General features: G+C 45.7%; 1 protein-coding gene across 3 annotated transcripts in view; it reads left to right on the forward strand.

Moving 5' to 3' along the window:
• The window catches only part of CSNK1G1 (casein kinase 1 gamma 1), a 41770-nt gene extending 25530 nt beyond the window's left edge, over window positions 1-16240 (forward strand). For 2 of the 3 annotated variants that reach the window (XM_055002360.1, XM_055002361.1), the window contains 2 exons: window positions 656-762; window positions 10987-16240. In XM_055002360.1, the coding sequence (XP_054858335.1) occupies window positions 656-762; window positions 10987-11041 (162 nt within the window). In that variant the 3' untranslated portion in view covers window positions 11042-16240. Of the gene's footprint in view, window positions 1-655; window positions 763-8130; window positions 8424-10986 lie in introns of those variants that run through there. The other variant, XM_055002362.1, reaches the window with a different exon arrangement.
• Window positions 16241-16725: the final 485 nt, after the last annotated feature.

Consider the following 16725-nt stretch of genomic DNA (forward strand, 5'->3'; position numbering starts at 1 on the left):
GTCTATAAGCAGGGGCGTGGAGGCCAAAGCCTTCCCCAGATTGGGTGCGCGTGCACAGTGTGGCCTGTTTCCATCTTCTCTGCTCACTGAGAAGATATGGGGGAAGCAGAAGACAGGGGGGGGGCTTCAGATTCAAAAGCCCCCGACGTCTTCATTCCTGGCTTGCACCAGTGTGCTTATTGCAGCTTGTTGCGTATGGCATTTCAAGTATGAGATTTTTAAATAGCTTATTTTTAATACGATTGCGAAACCAAGTAATGCCACGTCCCCCCAGCGCTGTGTGGCTTCTTTATGAGTTTGTTCCGTGACTGCTTTGCACAGCATTAACATGGGTATCTACACCTGCGAGGGACCACCAAGAGTCCTAGCGCTGTAAGTAAAGCGGGGGAGGAGGGGGAAGTAAGGAGTAATTTCCTTTTGCCAAAGAGAACAGGGAATTTTTGCAGAGAAGTTGTAATTTGGGATGAGCAGGGGCTGCAGGCTGTACGGATGGAGAGGAACAGTTGTTTCCAGACAGTGGGTCAAAACCCCCACTTTTCTGGTCACCCAACAACGTTTTTTGGAAGGATTGTGCACTCTCATGCTGCTTGACAAAACCTGGGCCAACGCTCAGTGTTAAACGTGAACGTCGTCTTCTTCCTCTGCTTTTCCCCAGGTGATCAGCTCCACCAACGGTGAGTTGAACATTGACGAGCCACCGGGCGTCCCCTCCAACACCCAAATTGCAGAGCGTGCCGAGGTGGAAGTAGTGGAGGAAGCTAAGTATGTCTGCCGCTCGAGCAAGTTTCCCCTTAAACCGTCTTGTGCGTGTGTGGAATACGTTTTGTGTTTCCCTGTGTTTGACGCCTACATCCATAACCTGCCCTCCAACCTTCCATTTTTGTTTTTTCATTTTGCATGATAGTCACCGCAGTTCTGGTGATGTTAGAGCTTCTTTTCACCTGCGATGCCTAGACACATGTGACTTTGGACCCCCAGCATGTATTGCCTAGTAGACAGAACTCTGAAAGACTAAAAGGATATGCGAAGTGGCCTGTAGTAGCTCTTCAGTAAAACTTCTCGGCCAGAGAGGTGTCATTTGTCTTTATACACTTATACGTGTATAAGTGGCTCGGTTTCTGTCTGGGAATATAGTCATCTTTGAGAAGCCAGGATTCCTTGTCCCCTCTCACGTTTTAAAATCTGAAGCTGTGTGTGTGTGCTCTGTAATTGAGCCTTGCAGAAATTGCTCTTGGATTATCAGTCAGACTGTAAATAACCTGGAGGGGGTCTTAGAAACGATCACCTGCTTCGTCAGTCGCTTGCTGTGTGTTAGAAGGTGTGTTCTGATTAGGTGCTGAAGAAGAAGATGGGTGCCTTCGCTCGTTGCTGTCCCTCTCTGTCCTCAAGTGGCCCTCTTCACGATCTGTCACCACTTCACAAATCCTGACACGGAGTCTTCTCCCAGGGACCGGTGGTCTTCTCCTTTTTTATATATAGAGAAGCTTGGCACCAGCCTAAGAAATCTTTATGGGGAGTGGATTCCACAAAGGTTTTGTGAACTCAGGACATGACAGTTGCCTGTTCTGCTAAACCTGTCCATACTCACAGTACAGCAAGAATTGTGACCCTGGATCTTCTGTGCTGAAAGTGGCCCCAAACGATCTCTGGCGGCATGTCAGAAAGGCAGGCCACATCCATTCTTTCGAACTGGGCTTTTAGCACAGGCTCTACATTGCTGTGTTCCTTGGGGGGCCGTCTTTCAAACTGCCTCTGTCTTTATCTGTAAAAGAAAATCTTTATAACCACTTTGAGCTTGAGAGAGGTGGGGGAAAGAAGAGTTAAACAAATGCATGTGACCTATTTAGCACTTTCCTCGGGCTTAATTTTTGTCCCTCTGCTGGTGGACAGTGTCTTTCTTTAAGCAGAAAGGAGTAATTTTAGGTGCTTTAGTTAAAAGAATGTTCTCCAGTGTGACTGCTCTCTGTGATTCTTGGGGAAACAGCTTCCAGCAATTGCTGCTCCCATGAGCTGGGTGTCAATACTTGTAAGTCTCTCTAGGGAATATCTTCCTAAAACACTCTACAGTGCAGAAAGTTTTTTTTTAAAGCTATAATTGGATCTGATGGCACACCCATCAGTGAATCTAAGTTTTGGGTGGTCTTCCTTGTGGCAGGGCCAGATGATCAAAAGAATCAAAGCCGTCCCCAAGGAAAGTTTCCCCTGTGGTGAATGTATTGCTGGCTTTCAGCCCGAGTTATGCATGCTTACTCTGAATTAATCTCCCTGAACTCAGTGGGTTTTACTCCTCAGCCTCTGTGCAGAGAACTGAAACATTATTGAGAGTTAACGGCCCTCTCATTCTCTCTCTCCTCTTGAGATGAAACGTCCTAGTTCTGGGAAGAAAGATGGGTTTCTTCCAGGGAGAATGCACAAGGCATTAATGATCACTGTGTGATAAGCTTAGGTTCTCTTTAGCATAGAAAAGTTTTGGGGTTGCTACTCAGAGCCGTTTGCCTCCTCTGTGCTCGATTTCTCCCCTGCCATGGAAACTGGATTTCTAACCTTTGTTTTTTGCAAGCTGAGTATGTGGAGAATGTCCAACCTATCTGAGCTTACATGGCTTCCCTTCAGGATAGCGTCATTCCTAATAACAAAGCGCAGTTATCTAACAGGGCAATTCTCTGCCGAGACAACGCACCTAACGTTGCATCAGGTTGGGCGGTCAATGAGTTCGAGGGACTCGGATGCTGAACTTGGCAAAGCTGAGCGATCAGTGCTCAGCTCTTATTTCTAACCGGGACGTTGCCTTCCAGCTGGATTGCTGCCTGATTTTTTAGGGGATTGCAGATCAGGGTGGAGCACTTCTTTTGCATGCAGAAGATCCCAGGTTCAGTTCCTGGCAAGATCTTTTGGAAAGCAGATACTGGGAAAGATCAGAGACCTGGCAGTCAGAATAGATTATACTGAGCTAGATGGAGCAGTGTTTTGAACGGGGATAGGGCACCATCACAAGGCCATGAGTTCCTTTCTGCCCCTCCAGCTCTCCACCCATGGCTGTAGTTTTTTTAATTGTCTGCTGGGCACAGATTTCCTCCACTTGAGGCGCTCTTGTTCCTTTTGTTTGCCTGTTTTTTCTTGCCATGTCTGTGTGTCTTCCATATTTATTCCCCCCCCCAAAAAAACTATCTTCTTATTTATTCTACTTTCTGAAGAAGATATGGACAAGTTCCAGTGGTGAATTTCTTTTTGTCTCCCCCTGTCCTGTAGCCATAATCCATTTTGACCCTCATAACTTACTCTCCTTCCTGCCTAAACTGCTGCTCATTTTCTCTGCCACCTTTTCTTCCCAGACCTTGTCCTTTGAGCTCAGGCCGCCCTGCCCTCAACTCCCCTCTCCCCTTCCTCGCTGCACCTTTTTTGCTTTTGGATTCCTTCTCTGAGGCTTTCAGGCATGTCCGTATCTGTCCTTTTCTCCTTCAATCCTCCTTATGATCATTTGGTTTTCCTTTAGCGTATTCCTTTGCCATCCTTCACTTCACTTCTTGTTCCACTCTGTTCTGTGTTTCTCCCTGGTCTGGTTGTTGCCAAATCCATTTCAATGAACTGGCCCATGGCAAGGTTTCCAGCCGTTTCTCCTCAGCATATTTGAGGCTCTTCTGTATATCCTTATCTCTTATTGTGCTTTTAGCGCTGTCAGTTCACTCTCGTGTTCTTCATTTCTTTGCTCCTGCTGCCTGTTAAAACCTGGCCATGTGCTCCGCCTGCTTCCATTTTGTTCTTGTGGCTTGCCATGTTTTTGTAAACGCTGTTATATTTCCAAATCCATCTTTTCACCCTGAGTGTCTGTTTCTGACCACTTCCCTTTCTCCAGTTGCCCTCCTGCGTGCCCCGTCCTTGCCTCCTCTTGAGCAACTTAATGAGCGTAATGCTGCTGATCAGAGGGGAGGGGCCGTGCCTCAGTGGTAGAGCATCTTCTCGGCACACAAAAAGTTCAGTCCCCAGCACCTTCAGTTAAAAGGATCAGGTGGCAAGTGACGCGAAAGACCCTTAACTAGGGACCCTGAAGCGCGGCTGCCAGTCTGTGTTGGCAATACTGACCCTTGATAGACCAAAGGTCTGACTCAGTAATAAGCTTCATATGTGTGTATGTTCCACCTGGCCTCGCTACCACTATGTCCATAACGGGCATGAGATGATGTGGTTTTACTCTGGTTTGAAATGTGTTCTATATCCTGTTGTAACCCGCCCTGAGCCCGCCTGTCAGGAGGGCGGGCTAGAAATTGAATAAATAAATAAATATTCCCTCCCTGTCCAACAACTGTAAACGAGCGGTCACTGAGATGACTCCCTTTTCCTGCCCTCTAGATGCCACAATTCCTGCCTTCTTCTATAGTTCAGAGATCGGTCGCCACTCCTTGATTTTGAAAAACGTTTATCCGCTCTTTGCTGGATAATTCCTCTGTAAAAATATGCCCACACTTACTAAGAGGGCATCCTCTCACACTCCATCTCCTTAAATCTTCCCTCTATCTCCTTCCAGTATCCCATGGTAGATTTCTCTTTTCTAGCCCTTCAATGTCAGACTATTCATCTCTGCTTTTTCTTCTTCTTTTGGTCCTCATTGCCCCTTCTCGCCTGCTTAGTCTTCCATTCTTTCCCTGCCCTCTCTACCTGACCGTAAGCCCCTTCCAAGCAGGAAATCTGTTCCTGCTTCCTTCTCACACTAAACGCTAAATAACAAAAGGGGTTGTGGTTGCAGCAAGTCTGACCACTCCCAAAGCATGTGTGCCATCGCAAGGGGAGAAAGAACATCTCTTCCTCTGATCACAAGTGCTTACCTTCCTTCCAAACTGGGTGTATAAAGGAGAGAGTTTTGATCAGCTGCCACATCCCATGAAAGCTCGAAGGCTTCCCCTTCTCAGCAGCTGCCTCGAGCATTTCCTTGGCAACCTTTCCAGGTATGTACTCTAATCTGACAGAAACCTCTGCTTTCACAGCCAGTGTCCCATAGAGCATGTTTCCTTCAGCGATGAGATGCAGGTGCCCCAGCGTAGTTTTGTCTCAGGCCATCAGGGAAGCCTGGCTTCACTTTTATCTCTGCAACCACGCAACCGCAAGCGTTTCTCCCAAGCGAGCTATAGGAAATTCAGGCGGGACGAAACATGGCAAGACAGGTGGGCCCTGGTGGGCGGCCACAGATCAGCGCTGCATGTCTGCATGATCCGCCATGCCGTGCTTCCCCATCTCACGTCTGAACGGTAAATGGCTCTTCCTTCTTTTTATGTGTTTTTATTTGTCTTTCTTTTTTTTCCTCTTCACATTTCTCTGTAGCTGCCTGAAAATACTCAACTTGTGGTGAGTCGCTCTCTCTAGTCCACGCAGAAGGGGGAATGAATCAGAGTAGGCCAGGTTAATCCCAGCCAGTGATAGGGGGCGGGGCGGGGGGGGCGGTGAACTTTGACAAATAGGTCTTGTTAGGGCAAGAACCCATTCTCACTTTTGGCCCTGAATTTCTTTATCTTTAAAAAAAAAATACTTCCATTTGTGGAAAACATCTTTGAACGAAGGAAGCTTTTAGAGCTACACCTATCTATGGGGGATGCTCACAATTCAAGACACTTTTTCTTTTGCCCCCAAAATGTTGACAAAGACGCAGCTCTCATGGAAGCAGTGCACTGGGTGAGAGTTTGGCTGTTCTGTTTCATCCTTTGCCTTACACAGCACTGAGTATTATTAGCGATGTTGCAGTGACTGTCACAGCTGAGGTAGGAAGGCACTTCCCTTGGTATCAGCACAGCTGAGGAGGGTCCAATTATGTCAACAGGGCTCTCCTTTCTAGAAAGGGATTCTCTAATGTGTTGCTGTATCTAAGATGCAAATCCATATAATGTAATGGCCTGTTGTTTTGGGGGAGGAGAGTGACAGTTTTGAAGCCTCTTAACTATGGAGCCAGGGTAGCTAATTTTGGGAGGGGAGGGGGGGCTGGGTCGTCCCTGCTGGTCCTGATGCAGTAAACATTCTACCGCATCCTAGCCAGACTGTGCCAATTTTTTTAAAGGGGAGAAAAAAAGCCAGTTCCATCCTCTGTGGGTGGGTGGGTGGGTGGGAGGGGACGTAACCCTTTTACACAAAACCTAACATGAACAGAGGGCACCTTGCAGATAGGGCTATCGCATTCCTACAGATGATTCAATGAATCCATTTTTTTTAAATGGAGAGCCATGTATGTTTGTGTAAGAGGGAGACCTTTGGAAGAACTGGAATTTCAGAACAGAAGACCGGCTTAGTCTGTTGCCTTTGGTCCTGGCCTCAACCCAACAGCAGTCGTAGTTCTGGTTTCTGGTCTTCCTGTCACAAGGCGCTGCTGTCATGTGACTTCTCGTCTTTTTGCAGCACTGCAGGCCTAGGTATGAAAAGACTGAAGACCACAGGTTTAGGCCGCCATCTTGTAACATTGTCCAGTGCCTCAAAAGGCTTTCCCTTTTCTTTCTGAAAGAGAGAAAACAAAATTGGCTTTAAAGTTACATTTGCCAGCCAGTTTTTAAATATCTGTGAGATGGGCTGTGGACCTCTGAATATTAACAAATCTAAAAGTTATTTTATAGGTTTGGTCCACCCCCATTATACCACCTTCAACCCCTTATACCCCAAAGGTTCCTTGGCAGATATTTCAAACTCCCCTCCCACTCACGTACTTAAGATATTTTTGGCAGGGTTTTTTCTACAACATGTTACAGTCTCCAACTGAGATTTCCCTTGAGGATGAATTCTTTTTGCTATTATGAAGCTCCGTTGGCTTTTGAATACTTATCAACAGAGTGACATTTTCAGCTTAATCAAATTAATTTTATAAACATTAGTTTTCTGCAGTCTGTTGACCATTTTGTGGCACCCAGTGTCATTGCCTGTCCAACGCTGTGCACATGTGTGTATTTGTAAATAGGCCTATAATTTATTTGGGTACTTGGTCCTTGATCATAATAGGTACATCAATTCCAAGCTTCCATTGGGGTACAAGGTCACATTCGTGACCTTTTATCTGGCCAGGACGAGCTGTCTTCATAGCCCTGTGCCTTGTTCATTGATATGAACTCCAGGCAGTTGACTGGCATTTTATGGAAGCAGTTGGTAAAGCATAGTGGTTAAGTGGTGGGACTCTGAGTCAGCACTCTGCTGGTTCGACTCCCACGATTGCCATGAACTCTGCGGGTGGCCTTGGGAAAGCCATTCCTCTCAGCCCAGCTCCCCAGCTGGATTGTGGGGATAATAATAACACTGACTTTGTTCACCACTTTGAGTGTGGCACTAATCTGTCCAGAAGGGCAATATATAAGCACACTGTTATTATTATTAAAGAAGAGCGGTATATAAGCACAGTCATTGTTACTATTATAAGTGGTCGGGCTGCAAATCAGCACGCTGCTGGTTTGACTTCCACAATAGCCATGAGCTCTGCAGGTGGCCTTTGGGTCAGCTGCTTCTCTCAGCACCAGCTCCCCAGCTGTATTGTGGGGATAATAGCAACACTGACTTTGTTCACCGCTCTGAGTGTGGCACTAATCTGTCCAGAAGGGCAATATATGAGCACACTGGTATTATTATATTCATGCAGAAGGGCCCACTAAAGGATCAAATAGTAGGCAATAGGAAAGATCTGCACTGGAGACCATGGAGAGCTGCTGCCAGTTGGAATAGACAGCACTGACCCTGGTCTGACTCTGTATACAGCAGCTTCATGTGAACCCCATTTTTTTAAAAAGCAGGAAAGCCAGAATACTCTAAATGGTTATACGGCAAAGTAGTAAAGGTATTGCTGTATGGTGTACTCTCAAGATAACCACTTCTTAATACACTGTTCAAGACAGGGCTGACCAGCAAGATTACCATTTTGTCACGAGAGGGAGATAGTTACCTTGCAGTGACCCTCTGACCCTAAAAAAGCACGGCAACAGGATTTGCCGTTAGTCAGCTTGCACCAGAGTCCACCTCTAACAGCGCTGCCACAAAACTTGTTGTGCGCAGAGGGGAATGGTGAACACAGGGAGGGGGGGGCAGGGAATGGGCGTTGGAGGAGTTAGCCCATTTATCCCATCGTCCTGCACGCCTTGTGTTTTTCTTGCTTCATTTCATGACGAATTCATTTCATAGGTGAAGGCCACCCAAGGTCCACTCCAGGCTTCTCATGAGAAACTGGTTTGTCTGGTTCTGTCAACCATCCAGCCAGCCTGTGTCGTCTTTAAATGGAGGCCATCCGTACAGCATAAGCCACCCCTAGCTTCACGCGTGCCTCTCCTGGGGGTCTTACAGATCGTCTATATTAAGAGCTTCCTTCACTTCTGTTGTTGTTTCATTTTATCATTGATTAAAAATGCACCATGTCAAAACCTAGATATGTTGAGTTGTTTCTCTGCCATATTTTTGCCCTCCCTCCTCCCCAAATTTAAAAACAATACATCAGGGATTCAAATCATACATCTTAATGATGGAGAACTAAGTCTTGCATCTATATTTGCTTAATTGACATTATTTTATTACGTTGAGATATATAGACTTCGTACGAATCCTTGAAATACTTAGACCGGGCCTGGCATGTGGGGTGGCTTAGATAACTAAGCAATTAACTTGGCAAGTTTTTTTTTAAAAAGCCAGTTTGCCCATAATGGGGCTCCCTGCTCCCTCCTATAGGGCCACGGGGCCCTTCTCAAGGAACACACCATGTATGGTTGCAGGCAGAGCTGCCCTCCCTCCTTTATGCCCGAGGTCAACAATATTATAAGGCACACACCAATTCTGCCCTCTCACTTTGACCTCCGTAGTATACACAGCCTCTTTCCTTTCCTACAGAAGTCAATGGAATCCACTCATTTCTATAGGAGGGAAACACCATCTGTTATATGGACTAATGTGTTGCCAGTTTCCTGGGTTTTTTGAACCTCTACATTTAATAAATAATGCTATCAAAGATTATAATAACCTCGGATCATACCTGTCCACAGGCAGAGACTGGGACATGCTAATGCCAGCAATGCAGTTAAGGCCTGTATTGGATGTAGAGGAAAAGAAACTGGCTGTTAAGATACTAATTTTGCAATGGATTATCCAGTTTTGTTTGCAGTTATGCTGGCTGCCCTTCCTCATCTCGTCTGTGCAGCACAGGAGACTGGATGCCTCTCTTTACCCCCACCCCTTTCTCCTTTCCCTTGCGCAGTGCTGGGGGATTGTTGGCCTCTCGATTGTGGTTCCTTCCTCCAGAATGTCTGACACACACCCTGGTTGCATGCAGCAGTGTCAGTTGCAAAGGAGGAACAGCTAAGCCCTCTCTTCCTCTTTTGCTTAATGGGTCTTGAGAGATTCTGTACTGGTTTTTGTCTCAAACTGGGAGGCACCAAGACACAGGCTGAGAGCAGCTGCTTGCAACAGATTTCATCAAACAAGCAAAAGGTGGCCCACCACATGTTACAAAGGGGGGTGGGAATCCTTGAGTCCCTCAGCCAATGAAATCATTAGAAGAAGGGGTGAATAATGTCGTTTTTGACCACGCATGTCAGATGATCAGTATTAATTGGCAGAGGGGCTTCTTGGTCAAGTTTAACTTTTCAGTATTCAGACAATCAGTGTTTCGATTTTGTTTAGTTGTATTGATGCTTTGTTTAATGGATTGTTTACATAAATGTGCGTATTACCAAAATCTCAATGCAGGCACCTCCTTCGAGTGTTGATAAAAGAATGCAGTGTCTTCTACATGGGAGGACTTAAGATCAAATCCATTGCTAGAAAGAAAAGCAGTCTTTAATGTTCTTTCATGATCGTTTTGGGAAATGGGAACAACAGAGTGTTCTCTGTAGCAGTAACATACCAGAGTCAAATTAGCTTTCAAGAAGCAAACAGGATAAAATCCCATCAGGATTGTTGAAGATCCAAATGTATAAGAAGTATTGACGTGGATTTTCGCTGAGCACAAAAAACTTTTGTTTTCCAATAGCTCTCGCTGCTGGTATAAAAACCCCTACCAGTTTCACTTAGGCTGTCTTTGGATGCGGCCTGGAAGAAACGATCGTCCAAAAGTGCCTTTTAAATCAAATATGGCTCAGGAAGGTGGAAACTGTTGCTTTGGGATGGCCTTGCAAAGACGTGTATCTTTCTCTCTTAACTTTACCAAGGGATTACTGAGGGGCAGAGGGGAGTTAATCTTGATAGCAAAGCTGTAGTGATTCATAATAGGTTAAACTGGCAGGTAAAAATCTCTGCTGCCCTCTTAAGTATGCTTACTCGTTTTGTTACCAATGTGATTCCTTGTTCAAGCCCCTATTCTAGAGTGTTGCTACTTTGGAAATGCCGGATCTCCACCCTCAGTTTTATTTGAGGGCAGGTTCTTTGTTCCAGACACCTGTGGTTGTTCTAAGTTACTCTCCAGCACTCCTTCCTAGTCTCTTAACTGTATTTCTAGAGAGCAATCACAGCTTTTTTCAGCATACCTCCCCCAGCTTGTGCTTTGAGGGAGGGGGGCGTCCACCCATTTCATCAGCATCTTCTTCCCTCTGATTTACCCTAGTCACTGTTGGCCACAGTTTTGTACCTGCAGGCATCCTACTTTTTGCCCAGACCCGGCACTCTACTTTGTTAGTTTCTTGTGCCATAAACGGTTCCCTCCAGACTTTCGTGGGCCTTGCCAGTCGGAAGCTGCCGGTCCTCAATTGTAAATGTGGCTGTTTGTGGAAAGTGACTGTGAATCTGGAAGTCAGAATGGTTCACAGTAATATTTTGAGCCTTTGAACAACCAAAAAGAGGAGTGTTGGAGTAGCACCTCCACCACCACCCCCATTCATCGATGGTTGCAAGAGAAGTGGGGGGTGGGGGTGGCGGCAGCGATATGGGGGCACATGTGTAGGGTGGAGGGGTTTCTGAGAATGGCAGTGTCAGCTCCGACGCACGGTGGGGAAGGAGGGGGGCTTGCTGGAAGCCCCCCAGACCCTATATTGATTTCCTCTGTTCTTTGTGCTCCAGGTGCTGCTGCTTCTATAAGAGGAAAAGGAGGAAGTCTTCCCAGCGCCACAAATGACAGGCGTCTCCTTGAGGTCTTTGGGGGACTTGGTTTACCTGCAGTTCCTGCCACGTCTTATTGAATGGGGCTCCTCTCGGGGAGAGGACGAGAAACAAGGGACATCTTAAACCAAAAAGAGAGAGAGAGAGAGGAAAAGGGGGCAGAATTCCAAAATAAACACTCAGGTGGACTCCCTAATCGGTCTCCCTTGCTGACTTGCCCACTTGAGGCTCCCTTTCAAATCAGGATTGCATCCTCTCGGGCAGCAGTTGCCCTTGCTGGAAGGATTGGCTGGCTGGCTGGCTACCTTCCCCTCTGTACAACAGTTCGGCAAGGGAGGGGGGCGTTCCTGGTGAATGTGCTTTGTGGCTCCTCCTCCCTTCTGTTTGTTCTTTTTTGCGGGGGGGGGGGTTCTCGACGTGATTCCCCTCCCGCACCCACCACCACCGACAGAGGAGCTTGATTGACTGTGGGGCCAAGGCAGCAGTGACAGCGGTGGACGGACGACGCTCTCGGGTGGCGGCAAGGCCTTGTCCTCTGACGCGCTTAGTTCAGGTTGCAGTCGCAACTTTGGCCTGATCCTCCTCAATCGCCCTCCCGCAAATTCCATGGCAGTAAGAGCAATTGCAATCTTCCAGTTGCCTTGATTTTACTGGTTTCTATGATGTCTCCTTTTTCAGAATGGTTATGGAGAAGTGTTGATTGTCCTAATGGAACTGTGGTTGTCGTTGCACTTTTTACTTTTTTTTAGCATTGTGTATGCTTATGATATAAGGGCAGGGGGAGGTCCCCCCCTCTCCTCTTGGGTATGAATGATGACTGAACACCCCTGCAGCTTGTATTTGGCAAGTGCAAAGCTCTCCCCTTCACTGAGTCCGTCTGCACCATTTGGATTCCCTTAGGAGGGCTCTGGAATTTCTAGACCCTACCGTTTTGGTTGTGCACTGAAGCTTACTTGAATTTTCAGCTGCCCTCTCTGGCTGGCAGCGGACACCCCCTCTTAAGTGGTTTTCCTCCAATGGTGCCTGACCTCAGTTGCTTGGAATTGCGGAAGCCATTCTTCTGGCACAGGGTGGACAGAAGTCAGCTGGGCACAGAGATGCAAATACCAATTATATCTTTGAGCGCAAGACCAGGCGTTTTAGATAGCAGCAGGCACAGGGGCTGCGCTGGGGCGGGGCTCCCATCGCTACTTAAGATTCCATCTCTACTCAGACCTGGCTGAGGTTTTAGGCACCCCAGAAGAGCATGGCAAGGAATTGGGCACCTTGCATTCACTGAATAGCTGGCACCCCAAGTGAGATCTTGTAAGCTTTCACAGTGCTGTTTTGTATATGGTTCAGGATAAGTATGGAAAATTTGGGAGCTTGTCCTGAGAGGCCTGGAGTGCTACACGTTGAAAATACTTACTCAGAAGGGGGCTTCAGGACTCGGTGGCAACGCCACATTTGAGTTTGCTGAATAACTCTTCTGGCTCCTCGGAAAAGAAGATGCCTCCACAATCATGGCCCTCTCTGACTTGTTGGGAGAAATGACTCCTTGCTCTTCTGAATTCTACATCCTGAGCCAAATGGCAGACTTGCCTCCCTCCCCTTTCCCAGAGACTTGCACATCCAGAGATTTTCCTGTTTGGCAAGGGGCATTTTTCCTGTGCTTGCCGTTTAGCTTAGAACATTCATTCTTCTTTGGTTATTGATGATAAAACTTGGGGGGAAATAGAAGTTTGAGCCTCACAGTTCATTCCTTAATCCTCTAGAGCCGTTTGCAGAAGTAAGCCTTTCTTTCCATTTTTGCCATAGGAAATCACGGCCTGATCTTTTGAGGAGAGATGCAGAAATCTTTCAAGGAAATTTCAGCCGTGTATGAGTTCTGCTCTGCCAAGTGCAGCCAAATGAGTGCTGCTCTCTCACAATCCCTCCACTTAAGTGCCTGGCACTTGAATTTGAAGAAGAAACTCTTCTTCCACTCTATTTACACATTCTCGTTCTTCTCCATCAAGGAGTAACTTAGACTTTTACCCATGTTTTGTAATCTCCATTTTAAGCGCTTCTTTTGGGAGAAATAGGTGACTGTTTCATTTGAAACCTTCATGACAAGTGGCTTTTATATACAATTTCTTACCTGTTTTGCTTCTGGTCCTTTTCTCCATTACTTGGGAGATCTGTTTTTTTAAGTTGGGAAATTTAACGTTGTGTATATGCATGGAGGAAAACTTCATGGTCTTCAAGCAGGCGGGTGATTATTGAAATATCCAAAGCCTGTTTTGCCTTCTAGTTGCATTTTAGGTCTCTTCAGAGGGCAAGAAGTGTCTGGAACTATTAGCTAGAACGTGGTGCTTGGACTCTTGGAATAAAATAGGATTCAAAGGAGCCCTCACAGAAATGGGAGAGGTTTAATGTGGCCTGGATCGTTTCCCAGGATTCCCTTCTCTGCCTTTTCATTTGGCAAGAAGCAGCATCAGAGCAGAGCACCTGTGTCAAACTTTGGCCCATCCCGTGCTAGGAAGTGCTTCCTTTTCGAGTTCTAACATCTCAGCCTGCAAGTGGCCTTGGCAAAGCGGGGTGTTGTGTTTTTCTTTTTTCCTGCGAGATGTTTCTTGCTCCTTTTCAGAGAACAGAAGATGGTAAAAATGCCATTCTCCTCTTCCCTTCTCTACTACTTACCTGTTCTGAAAAGAGCGCCACAGTCTGCAATACCACAGCTCCTTTTCTTTCTAGGCTGCCCAGTTCCAAATCCATGACAGTTTTTGCCTCTGATAATAAGAAATCTCATTTTAATCTTAATTCTCAGTGCAACTGGCATTTCCCTCCAGTCTTATGTGTCTTTCCAAGTGACTAATGGCTATACATTCTGCTTAATTAGCAAACTGCCTTGCTTCAAGAGCCCTGTCCAGGTTCCCTAGGAGCTGACCTGTAAATGTCCTTTGTCCCTACGAGAAAATAATAGCATATACTCTTAGTGAAGGGCAGGGATTGTTACTAGTCCTCTAAAAAACCTGGGCTTTCCAGGAAGCGCTTGTACAGAATCTACCTGCTCTTTTGCCTTTGGAAAAGTAGCTTGTCCGTATGGAGGATATGTATCCCCAGATGCATAACGGGGGGAATTTTAAATGGCGTGTCTATTGGTCATGACCTGGAGTACACCAGCAAAGTGTCGCCTTTCTACTTGGTTTGGGATAGACAGATTCATCTTGCTGCTTTCTGCTGATTTTGAAAAGTAACACAAATATAATGTGAGAGAAATGCATGCGTTTCACTCTTGATTCTCAGAATTTGTTTCACCTTGTGGCTAGTTTGGAAACCTCACTCCTAATTTTTAGCCCTCATTTAAAAAAAAAAATGAACTTGCTTCCAGAATTCTTGCTGCCAGGGATACTTGCTGTTCAAAATATCCTGCCCAATGTCTGTCTAGTTCACAACATGCAATTTCAAATGAAACCTTTCCTCTTCTGTGGTCTACAATGACTTTCAGCACAGAGGGATGGGATTTGTTCTTTCTACTTTTTGAGAAATGGAACAGTGATAGCGGTCCATAAATTTGTGTTCCTTTTGAGCACATGCCCACGATGCTGAATGGCAAGTTAAAAGGTGCCCCAGTAAGCATTCCATAAAGTTGTCTAGTTTGGAGACTGACCTGTTTAAACTGCCAGTTGCTCACCTGTCTTGTGAGATTTGTGTAAAAACACTAAGCTATCGAATCCCCTGCCTTCTCAGGATATTGCTGAAGCTTCAAAGGAAAAACGGCACATATACCTGCATTGCTTATTTTGGCCCTTGGAGAAAGAGATTGCTTAAAAAGGTTCCTTGCTTTTAGTCTGTTGTTTTGAGGAGCAAAATATCTTCCTTTCCTAGCTGTTTTGCATGGTGTCTAGTGGTTATGGGGCTTACGGTTGCTCTATACCTTGGCAGTTTTTCAAAAGCTGTGTTTTTGTGTTCTGCTAGTGACGGGAATGGAACTGGTTTCTCACCTCCCTTTAAATAGATACGCAGTAAATGAAGGCAAAAACAATGAATAAGTATCCATTACACCCTGTACTGCCACATCCACGAGAAAACGTCAGTATTTTGTACACAACTGTGTAAAGCCAGGCCTCAGGTTTGTGGGTGAACAGAGGATGCTTCTGTGTGCTTTTGTTTTATTGCCAGATTTCTCGATGTCTGCCCTATCTCCTTGCCCTCAGCATAAGGAATGCAGGTAGTAGCCTCACTTGAACACTCAGCCAGGAATTTATTCTGACTCATCATCCTAGAATACTGCACCCGTCGAGCATGTGGCTTCCAAGATGAACTGGGATGCAAGCTGAGCAGGTTGCCATTCCCTGGTTCCCATACTTGAGTTCATAGCATCCCTTCCTAATGAAATATAGAGCACATGCCAATACACATTGAGGCAAGAAAAAGGTCTTTAACAGGCCTCTTTCCTCCTCCTCAGGCTGTCTCAGGAAAACAATCACTCCCCCCCCCAATAAACGCTGTTCCAAAATACATAAACTGCTGCAAGTGTCCTCGTGAAACCTGGCTCCAGTTGTCTTCTCTAGGTTGAAAAAGCAACTTTGGGTACAGGGGGCAACCTGCCTTTTGCAAACGGAGAGGGGAAATGATCAGTCATGGGGGTATGTGGACCGTACCAAATATTGCATCTTCCCCTGACAGGGAAATTGCAGTTTTAAGTGGCTTGTTCCCATTGAAAACTTTGCGAAGTATAATTTATTATGTCTTTTGTTTCTTTTAATTGTAGGACTTTGTGCTTTAAAAAACGGGGTGATTGGGATAATGAGTGCAACTCTTGTTACTGTAAAAAAATCAGCTGTGAATCTTTTTTTAAAGTATTTGTGTGCGCACGTCTGATTCTTGTTGAAATGCCTTTTGATTTTTAATCTCTTTTTTTAAAATTTTAACCATGTGATGCAATGTTTTATTCGAATAATCCTGGCACTGCTCTTGAGACTCGCTCAGGAGTGGACACGAAGCGTATAGTATTTTTTAACATGAATGTCAATTTCGGAATGGGGTTCAACCAGGATAAGGGCTTTATACACACCTCCTGCAGGAGGCTCCTCTGGCGCTGGTTGGGGTTTCACTTTGCCAGGAACTGTATCCTGCTACTGACCTTTCTGATGTGCCTGTTTTGATGGGACATTGCAAGAAACGTTGTGTACCTTCGATACCCTCTCCACTCCCCTGATTGGCACCCTTTTAATGTAAAATAAAACATCAACTTTGCTCTGTTAAGAATTGTGTCATCCTTTTTATTTTGCAGTTTAAAAGACAGTTAAATTCCCTACCTAGCATTCTGGAAACGGGCCATTGCTGCAGATTTGTGCACATTTCCAGCTAATCTGTTTGGAAGTAGCACCCTCATTCATGTTTGGGTGGAAGGTGCTATGCGTTTTCAAATTTAAGAGTATTTGCAAAAGAAACAAAGGCTCAGCTCACATGTATTTCATACTCTCCCCACCTTTTCCTGTCTTGGTTAATACAGGGAAATGCTCAGTTGCTCTTATGTTTTCTAAAGAATAAAAAAAGGAGAGGAAATTTGACAAATGGGCACAACGGGATAAGATCGCCCCTTCCCCATGCACCTGGTTTTACATACACTTGCACATCTCAAATTGGCTGATTTTGGGAATGGTTACCTCAGTGACTGTGTGGGACACCAATCAAAAAGGCAGTGTAGGTTAGTTATAATTACTGGTAAAGGAA

This window comes from Eublepharis macularius, chromosome 18 (genome assembly GCF_028583425.1).
Source record: "Eublepharis macularius isolate TG4126 chromosome 18, MPM_Emac_v1.0, whole genome shotgun sequence".
NCBI lineage: Eukaryota > Metazoa > Chordata > Lepidosauria > Squamata > Eublepharidae > Eublepharis > Eublepharis macularius.